Below are 10,747 nucleotides of genomic sequence, written 5' to 3'. Positions count from 1 at the left end.
TAGTGTGAAAGTTTTCATTTTTATTTTATATTCTGTGTGATTCACAGTCAAAAAAAACAATCTAAGTACCGACAACCTATCCACCTATAAAAGAAGCTGCAGACCTGCTGGATTGCAGGTTTGATACAAAAACAGAGGGGATTCTGGGAAATGTTGAGGGCGTCAGTGTAGAGTCAGATTACTGGCGCGCGATTGGCCGGCCACAGGAGGAGAAATCAGAACGGAGTGGTTGGGCCTTGTTGGGCCTGGAAAGGCTCCTCTGGGTCTGCCTGCCTAGACAGGACAGGGCTCCCCCTGCTGGAAGGGAGGGGAAACACGCCTTGCATGTTGTTATACACATCTCTCTCCAGAGGGGGGCGCTGTTGCTCCGCTGTGGTCGTTTTGTTTTTAGAGGAGGAATGAGTGCGGACACTCGGGGTCAGATGGCGGTTCTGGCTCTCGGCAGTCGTCGTGGGAGTGAGGTTTTTATTTCGGGAATAGTCCTGGCGATGGTCAGCCAGGCACAGTCCAACCGCCGGGGCGAGCGGTGATGACCTCATCGAGGCGCGACGGACTGGACACCGCCGGGGGTCACGCGGGACAGGACCTGTAAGGGGGAAGAAATGAGCACACTTACAAAATGGCGCCGTTACTAAAACTACAACTCCCAGAGTGCTCGTGGTTTGGACCAATAAACAAAGGCCTGCATAAATACACAATTTCCTTTTAATATATTTTGTATTTTCCCCCATATCAATGTAGTAAAATTGACTGGCTATTGCTTATGCTTTCTAGCAGCTATGCATAACATTGCAAGAAGAGAGCTTTGTCAGTTAAGGACAAAAATGAAAATAATTTGCATTACATTACATTAGAGGCATTTAGCAGACGCTCTTATCCAGAGCGACGTACAATAAAGTGCAAAATCATAACCAGGAAGAAGTGCGCTGAAGACCCTAGAGGAAAGTACTGATGCAAATGATCCATCTGATGCAACGATATTATTCAAATACAGAGATATGCCCACTAACATGCCAAAAAAAAACAACAAACAGCCACTGTTAGGTAAAGGCACATCCGACACCAAACAGATGTACTTTCACATGAAAGAGGTTTTACAGAAAGAGAGCCGGTGGGATTTGTGAACCTGTTTTGTAACCATGGTGAGGCGGGCAAGTCTAAGCTGAGAGCAGAAGCACATATGGCTATCTGGGTTCAGAATCACGGAACTAATTGCCTTAAGAGTAGCCAAAACTAAACCAAAACACGAGATTCAATTTCAGTGCTCAAGTCTGAGGTTTCATTCTCAGGAGCCCAAGGCGGTTACACCACCAACTCACAGAAAGGAAAAGCGCCCAAAACAGACAGACAAGCTGAGATGTGACATTTGAACAAATCAAGCCAATTTGTACAAGTGCAAACAATATACAGCGCAGACCGTAAGTATTTGGACAGTGACATTTTTGCTTTTTCTCGCTCTGTACAGCAGCAAGCAAACAGTTGACATAAAATAAAAAATGTGGTTAAAGGGTTGTAATTCCTACACCCAATATGGATGTAAAAACCTTCAAATCAAAGCGCTTCAAGTCAGCAGGAAGTCTGCACAAGGGACAAGGGAAGGGGGCGGCAGACGGAACTGGCAGGAGTGAGACATTGTGGTTGAGGAGAAAAATCCATTCAAGCACCGTTACTTTCATTTTAAAAAATTAAAATAATAACACAACCACAGGAAACCTATTCAGATATTACTCTCGTTTTATTAGTTTTTTTAGAGAAAGGGGAGGGGGAGAGGGCTGCACTGTTGAAGAGGGGACTGAAACTCAAGTGCAGACATTCGCGTAGCTGTTCTCTCCCCCTCATTCTTATTCAACCGCTTTCGAGGGGGTCACTAGAGGGCGGCGGGCGTGTTCAACAGCACGGCATGCTGGGACGTGTTCAGACAACAGCAGGTCAGCGACACGGTAACGGTACAGTCCTGATCTACCCCACTGACTTAGAATGTGGAAAAAACATTTCTTCTCAACGGGAAAATAAATAAATAAAATTTAAAAAAACCTTTGAAATAATATCTCTGCATACCAGCCCTCCATCATCTCCACACACGAATGTCAATAAATACAGTAGAACCCCAGAGAACCTAACACGTCGGGAGTGAAGGTTGCTCAGAAAGCTGACAATTGTAGAACTCAATATTGAGTCAAACATGACCGTCATATCAAGTGCAATCCCACAAATGACCCACAATAAGCTCGTAAACTTGCAGCCAAATGAGAAACAAGTCCACAGGGACATTGGCAAAGCAACGAGCTGAACGGATGAGCACGAATGGAAAGCGGAAGTTGCATTGCACAGGCCGCAGCCATCAGAGCGAAGCGATCTCTGCTGGATTAAAAAATTATTCACTTGCTTATTCAATTATTCATGTGTTAAGTGTCGGACAGCAAAGTTTGTACCGGTGATTTTTAAATGTGAAACACGGAAGCCTACTTTAATTGCAGGCTACTTTCTTTAGCAACAGCCGTGAAGCTCACCCCCTTGCCTAATTTTGATATAATTTCAAGTCCTCAATTAATAGGGTTACTCGTTTGCATTTTGCAGTCATCATTTTGTATATGCGCTACTTCCGATTCCACACCCTGTTCGGTTGACTGGACTTAATCGGTTTTCAGAACTGAGGGGGTCTACTGCAGAATGATACAATACGTGTAACAGTCCACAGAGGTGCTAAGTGGGAAGTAAAATAAAATAAAAAGTGAAGACAAGTGGTAACAGTGAAGATTATTCCCCCATTTTTATTCCAGTTAATGCTGAACGGTGGCATATAAGACGCAACAAAGACGCATATATGTCTAAGGTGATCTGCAGTATAAAGTTGACAGTGAGAAAGACAGCTCTGGTTGCATTCTGGGTAATTTAGTCTATAAAAGTGGGAATTAGAGGGACAGTTCTGGTTGCATTGTGGGTAATGTAGTTTATAAAAGTGGAAACTAGAGGGACAGCTCTGGCTGCATTCTGGGTAATGTAGTCTATAAAAGTGGAAATTAGAGGGACAGTTCTGGTTGCATTGTGGGAAATTTAGTTAATAAAAGTGGAAATTAGAGGGATAGTTCTGGATGCATTGTGGGTAATGTAGTATATAAAAGTTGAAATTAGAGGGACAGCTCTGGTTGCACTGTGGGTAATGTAGTCTATAAAAGTAGAAATTAGAGGGACAGCTCTGGATGCATTGTGGGTAATATAGTTTATAAAAGTGGAAATTAGAGGGACAGCTATGGTTGCATTGTGGGTAATGTAGTCTATAACAGTACACTCACCCGATGCTGCGTTCAGACCAGAACGTGGCGAGCAGCTAGTTGCCGTGGTGATCGAAGGGAATGCTATTCTGAGGTGGGTGGGGTTGGGGGCAGGGGGAATGGGGGGGGAGGGGGGAGGGGAGGGGGAAGACAGCCATTTGTGAAGAAAAAGAACTTGAAGAAAAACAGAATGCAGCACAGCATGTTGATCCACAAGCATATGCCAATGTAGCATCTGTACTGGGGCTCAATGTTGGAATAGAATTACCATGAGTTCATAATCCAACCTTTGGGGTGGGGAGAAGATTCAAGAAACAATTACTGCCATTGTTCCACCACACAGAAATTCACCAAAGTTCCTCAAGGACACTTCCTTGTGCTTGTGGTTTGACAGACCATCTAGTTCACTGAAACTTTTAAGAGAACAATTCCTCCTGAAACGCAGCATTTGTTCTTGGCTATGGGGGCAGAGCCAAAGATTTTCAAAACATCCGTGGGGAAATTATTTTGACTTTTTATTTCCAAAAATAATCCAGATGCAACTGGGGAAAGAGAAACGCGGATGTAAAAGCTTGGATAAAATTGTCGTTCGGTGCCAGCAGAACCACTTCAGATGGATGAGAGCAGGACTCAAAAACAATGACATGGGTCTCATTGGCAGGGCTACAGGACTCAAGACTGACCACACTACAGTGCACAAACTTCACACAATCCCCAAACAGAAGGATGTAAAAGTGGTGGGATTGGGGGGGCGCAATCAGGTAATGAGTGGAACTCATGGGCTATAAGGCCACAGTGTCAGAGAGGAGGCAGATCGGTAAGATCCAGCGGCAGGGAGAAGCGGACAGGCGTGTGAAGGCAAAGCCGGAGAACGTGGACGAGCCGTGGAGAGTGTGGCAAGGAGGAAGACCGGCTGGTGTGGCGTTCGGGCCAAATTACGTCAAACAGAGCCACCCCTATGACGTCCTTCCCGACTCCACAGAACCTGAGGCAACGCGCAGGTGAAGAAGACGGTTGTCAGTTGAGTCATGGAGTGATATTTTTGTCAGGCTGTCAGGTTAGTTTGACGTAGGGCTGCGACACCCGCCTAAAGTGTTTGGCCCGAGTATTTCAAAGCAGACATGTTTGTTTATAGTGGAAGTATACCGACTGGTTTCGTATGAGCTGGGCAGAGTCGTGGCCTTCAGGCACGGGTAAACAATATTGGGAGATGGGAGTAGACGGGAAATTAGTCACGGACATTGGAAGGCAACTCCAGGTTCTGCAGATCATCGTTTCATCCTCCCTGAGACCTGATACAGTTTTGTACTCAGGTAGCAGATGGCGAACATCCGTGCAATGGATGATTAGTGTATCGGTGTACTGCTCTGGAGATGGTTGCTTGATAAGGCTAGTGGGTATTTAGAAATCCACACAGGATCGGTGGCATGAGTAGGCCTTAAATGGAGCCAGTGGGGTTAGCTACAACCGTAGTCACCGAGGAGATCGGTGTGGTACTGGTGTTCTGTGCATGGTTAGGGCTAGAGTCAGTGGTAAGAAGAGGGAGTCTGATGTGGGATGTGGGTCTGAGCTTTCTGGAGGTGTCAAACGCCGGTAAAGGAAGGTGCCCACCTGACAACCCTTGTGAAACGCTCATTAGCACCCCGTTGGTCGGTGTATACGTGGGCTGTTCATTGCCTGGTTATTTGGTCGGTAGGAGTCATGCTGGACCAGGATCAGCTCAGAACTGGGCCTTTATGCACAGATCCCCCCAATCATACGCACAAGGTAATTACATCATATCCTGTGTCACGCAACACGTCAGAAAGTGATCCAGCTACATGTTCCTTAATCTCCTGAAATGCATTGTGGTTGAGATGGTAATAACCAGCATACACCCCGAGCCAAGAACGGAGCTCCAAAGCCCAGCTTTAGAAGAACAGGTTGGGCAGTAAACATGTCAGAGTCAGTAACATCTCCCTTTTGGTCCACCTGGGCTCAGTGAATGAATCTGGCCCACTAAGAGGGAGGCATAAACCTAGCTTCCCAAAACCCAGGAGACATTTTCTCCTGTAGTCCACCATCATACAGAAGTCAAAATTTTCTGCTATTTTCAGCTTCTCCAATTACCATTTAAAAAATGAGCTTCATCGTAGACCATAATCATTTGTTATTTAGCTGACGCTTTTATCCAAAGAGACTTAGTTGATTAGACTAAGCAGGGGACAATCCCCACCGGAGCAATGCGGGGTTAAGGGCTTTGTTCAAGGGCCCAACGACTGTGTGGATCTTATCATGACTACACCGGGGCTCGAACCACCAACCTTCCGGGTCCCAGTCGTGTACCTCAGCCACTAGGCTACAGGCTGCCCCCCAAAAGCTGTGTGGCACGTGGTGGTGCCGCCATTTTGTCAAGTACGTGTTTTTACCCCCCACAGACGAGGACAGACATTCTCCATTTCACATTCACGTGTTTATTAGTTTTTGTTCACGGCGTCAGCGGGTCACGTGGGGCGGGGGCGGGGTCAGGCGGTGGGCCGGGGGGCGGGGCCAGCTCGTACCTGTGACGAGGACAGGCGGGAGGCGTCCTGGCGGCCGGTGAGGTCGGAGGAGGACACGTTCACGGCGGCGCCGCGGTGCAGTCGCATGCTGACCTTCCGCTCCCTCTCCGCACCCGAGACCGCGCGCGGCGAGGTGTTGGCTGAGGGACCAGAGAGAGGAGACGTTAGAGACAAGTTTTTAGAGAGCGCTCACACAGCCACAACACCATCACACATATGCACACAGCCACAACACACCATCTACCACACACATGCACACACACTCACACAGCCACAACACACCATCCATCACACACACGCACACAGCCACAACACACCATCTACCACACACATGTACACACACGCACACAGCCACAACACCAACCATCACACACTCACACAGCCACAACACACCATCTACCACACACATGCACACACACTCACACAGCCACAACACCATCCATCACGCATACGCACACAGCCACAACACACCATCCATCACACACATGCACACACACTCACACAGCCACAACACACCATCCATCACACACTCACACAGCCACAACACACCATCCATCACACACACTCACACAGCCACAACACACCATCCATCACACACGCACACAGCCACAACACACCATCCATCACACACACTCACACAGCCACAACACACCGACCACCACACACACGCACACAGCCACAACACACCATCTACCACACACATGCACACACACTCACACAGCCACAACACACCATCCATCACACACACTCACACAGCCACAACACACCATCCATCACACACACTCACACAGCCACAACACACCATCTACCACACACATGCACACACACTCACACAGCCACAACACACCATCCATCACACACACGCACACAGCCACAACACACCATCTACCACACACATGCACACACACTCACACAGCCACAACACACCATCCATCACACACACTCACACAGCCACAACACACCATCCATCACACACACTCACACAGCCACAACACACCAACCATCACAGACACTCACACAGCCACAACACACCAACCATCACACACACTCACACAGCCACAACACCATCCATCACAGGCACTCACACAGCCACAACACCATCCATCACACGCACTCACACATTATCTGAAAAATAAATCAATTTAATTTGTATGTACTGCGCTCAACCTATAATGCGGTCTGTGTGACCTCACCCGTCCATCAGTAGAATACAACTACTTAAATTTACAGTTATTTAACCTGACGTTGTTCACACAAAATGACTTGCAGGTGAAAAGAAGAACCATGGGACAATCCTCCCCTGGAGCAATGTGGGGTTAAGGGCCCTTGCTCAAGGGCCCACCAGATGTGCAGATCTTATTGTGGTCAGACCGAGGCTTGAACCACCTGCTCAATAGTATGCAAGGGCACTGATTTGAACGCAACCCAAAGCTCTGACGGCAGTGTGCAATATACACCAGCAGGGGGAGTCAAACAACATACGAGCTGCTGAGAAGCTGGATATGGCGCCTCATCGCAGTAAAGGTATGCAGCATGCCCACTCAATGCCCAGCCTGTAGCCTAGTGGCTGAGGTACATGACTGGTGGTTCAAGAAGATCAGTGGTTCAAGCCGTGGTGTAGCCACGATAAGATCCACGCAGCTGGTGAGTTCTTGAGCAAAGACCCTTAACCCCGCATTGCTCCAGGGGGGATTGTTCCCTGCTCAGTCTAATTAACTTAGTCTGATCATTATAGGTGAAAAAAATAAAATAAATAAAAAATAAATAAATAAAATGATTATGTGTGGAGGGTGGTCTCACCGGTGTGGGAGGTGGGGGTGAGGGAGGGTGTGGGAGGTGCACTCACCGGTGTGGGAGGTGGGGGTGAGGGAGGGTGTGGGAGGTGGGGGTGAGGGAGGGTGTGGGAGGTGCACTCACCGGTGTGGGAGGTGGGGGTGAGGGAGGGTGTGGGAGGTGCACTCACCGGTGTGGGAGGTGGGGGTGAGGGAGGGTGTGGGAGGTGCACTCACCGGTGTGGGAGGTGGGGGTGAGGGAGGGTGTGGGAGGTGCACTCACCGGTGTGGGAGGTGGGGGTGAGGGAGGGTGTGGGAGGTGCACTCACCGGTGTGGGAGGTGGGGGTGAGGGAGGGTGTGGGAGGTGCACTCACCGGTGTGGGAGGTGGGGCTGAGGGAGGGTGTGGGAGGTGCACTCACCGGTGTGGGAGGTGGGGCTGAGGGAGGGTGTGGGAGGTGCACTCACCGGTGTGGGAGGTGGGGGTGAGGGAGGGTGTGGGAGGTGCACTCACCGGTGTGGGAGGTGGGGGTGAGGGGTGTAGGGGGTGTGACGTCCTGTGCGGCTCTGGGACGTCCCGACGGTGCGGCCGGGGCCCGGGCCCCTGGGTTCCTGCTGTGCCTCATCCGGTCCTCTCTGTCCCTCCTCTCCCGCTCCGCGTCCTCCGCTGCTCTGTTAGCGCCCTGCAGGGGGAGCCAAACACACACCAGGGTCATTACAGCACACTGCACACTGCACACCAGGGTCATTACAGCACACTGCACACTGCACACTGCACACACACCAGGGTCATTACAGCACATACACACACACACACACGCACGCACGCACGCACGCACGCACACACACACAAACACACACACTACACTTAGAACCCGCACGCACGCACGCACACACACTACACTTAGAACACACACAGACACACACACACACACACTACACTTAGAACACACACAGACACACACACACGCACACAGACACACACACATTGCGCTTAGAACACACACTGCGCTTAGAAACAACACACACACACACACACACACAGCGCTTAGAACACATAGCGCTTAGAACACACACACACACACGCACAGACACACACATTGTGCTTACAACACGCACGCACGCAGGCACACACACACACACACACACAGTGCTCACTCTCTCTGTTCTACAGGAGGCCCTGAGCCTTACTGAACTCCACTGTGAAAACCAAACATGTCCACACACGCCTCCCATTTCATAACACACCAGGGAACACTGAAATCACCATGTTATATTATTACATTGTACAGAAAGGTAATGATCGGTCACTGAATACTGTCCTTACATCACTGGCGTACGGCAGGGATCATCTATGCAGTGTGTTTGAGGGCCGAGAACTGCTGGTTTTCCACCTTCCCTTTACCTGGGAGTCAGGTGTGAAGGCAGTCTGGCCAATCAATGAATTGCCCAGAAGAAAAGAAAACCAGGGCCGGATTTGATGATCCCTGCTGCACGGGGGATGTCACTGGATTCGCGCTTTAATTCAAGGAAATCGTACAGCACTTTGTTTCAACCCCAGCTGTATTTTAAATGTGCATTTAAAAATTTTAAATGTGCATTTAAAATACTGAAGGTCTATTGAGTACGGTCACGCCACCCCACACTAGCAGAGCCTGCTGCCCCTTCCCCTGCCCCCGCGGGACACTCACAAACTTCAGCATGTTCCAGTCGAAGACGTAGTCGTAGGAGAACCCCTGTCTGTGGAACAGGTTCCTGAACAGCTGCCGCAGGTACGAGTAGTCGGGCTTGTCGTCAAACCGCAGGGAGCGGCAGAAGTTGAGGTACGTGGCGAATTCAGCTGCAGAGAGAGAGAGAGAGAGAGAGAGAGAGAGTGTGTGAGTGAGAGAGAGAGAGACAGAGAGAGAGCCAGAGGCCCATCGGGAACATTTGAGTCACAGGGCGACACCTTTAAGGCGTGAGGTCACAAACACGCGATCAGAGCGTTCTTATTACAAACATTCTAATGCTGAGGTCACAATCATTAACGGTAAACAATGAAAACAATGGAGTTCTAGAACTCTGGCTGCGTTCCAAACCGCATAATTAGCATGCAACAACATTTCACTGAAATGTAGCACGAGCAGAATGCTAGCATGCAGTTTCGAACACAGCAACTGACTTCGAATTCTGAGGCTAAGGGGCAGACGTATTCCCAGAAAGCAGGTCGCAGCGTGAGTCAAGCACACAGAAATACACAGCGTGACTCACAGGCGAGTACTACTCACAGCTCTAGGGGCACTGGGGAGTCTTACATAGGGGGTGTAAGTGCACTCTGACTCATGATTCACATGCACACGGGTGTAAAGAGAGTGAAGAAATGGTGTCAGTCCAGGACAGGGCACGAAGAGTTACTCCTCAGGGTCTTACTTAGAGAGTGGGTCAGAAGGACATCACATTTACTGTATGTGTGCGCGCCCGTGTGTGTGAGTGTGTGTGTGTGTGTGTGTGCGCGCCTGTGTGTATGTGTGAGTTTGCCTGTGTGTGTGTGTGTGTGTGTGTGTGTGTGTGTGCACGCGCCCGTGTGTGTGTGAGCGCGCCCGTGTGTGTGTGTGTGTGTGTGTGTGCGCGTGTGAGTATGTGTGTGTGTGTGTGTGTGTGTGCGCGTGTGCGTGTGTGTGTGTGTGTGTGTGAGAGTGTGCAGGACTGTACTCACAGGGGTAGCCCTTGCAGAGCACCTCGATGGGGGTGGACATCTTCTTCTCGCTGATGCGCTCGTATTTCTGGCGCTTGGTGGCGGCCTTCAGGCCCTGCCAGGGCAGCGACCCCAGGTTGAAGTACATCAGCACGTAGCCCAGGGACTCCAGGTCATCACGCCGCGACTGCTCTGTGGGGCGGGAGGTCAAAGGTCAGCATGAGCGCTCAGCCAAACAACGGGGCAGAGGCGCAAATGCCACAAAGGAACCTGCGGTGTAGAGCTGGTCATTTCAGGGGTCACCTATGCCTAGTGGGCAGGGCCTATCAGGTTCGTACCTATGCCCAGGTGGGGGCTGGTTCGTACCTATGCCGAGGTAGGGGCTGGTTCTTACCTATATGCCCAGTTGGGTGTAGGTTCTTACTTATGCCCATGTGGGGGATGGTTCTTACCGATGCCCAGGTGGGGGCTGGTTCTTACTTATGCCCAG

The 10,747-nt window shown here is 50.0% G+C and overlaps 1 protein-coding gene across 2 annotated transcripts in view; it reads right to left on the bottom strand.

Moving 5' to 3' along the window:
• The window catches only part of LOC133113953 (casein kinase I), a 25,934-nt gene continuing 15,187 nt past the window's right edge, over positions 1-10,747 (bottom strand). The window contains exons 5-10 of one of the 2 annotated variants that reach the window (XM_061223123.1): positions 10,279-10,449; positions 9,275-9,423; positions 8,098-8,266; positions 5,813-5,952; positions 3,294-3,361; positions 1-586 (exon numbers count right to left, since the gene is read on the bottom strand). In XM_061223123.1, the coding sequence (XP_061079107.1) occupies positions 3,329-3,361; positions 5,813-5,952; positions 8,098-8,266; positions 9,275-9,423; positions 10,279-10,449 (662 nt within the window). In that variant the 3' untranslated portion in view covers positions 1-586; positions 3,294-3,328. The remainder of the gene's footprint in view (positions 587-3,293; positions 3,362-5,812; positions 5,953-8,097; positions 8,267-9,274; positions 9,424-10,278; positions 10,450-10,747) is intronic. The other variant, XM_061223122.1, reaches the window with a different exon arrangement.

This window comes from Conger conger, chromosome 16 (genome assembly GCF_963514075.1).
Source record: "Conger conger chromosome 16, fConCon1.1, whole genome shotgun sequence".
NCBI lineage: Eukaryota > Metazoa > Chordata > Actinopteri > Anguilliformes > Congridae > Conger > Conger conger.
The sequence above is the reverse complement of the archived record's forward strand: the minus strand, read 5'-3'. Positions and strand labels throughout refer to the sequence as shown.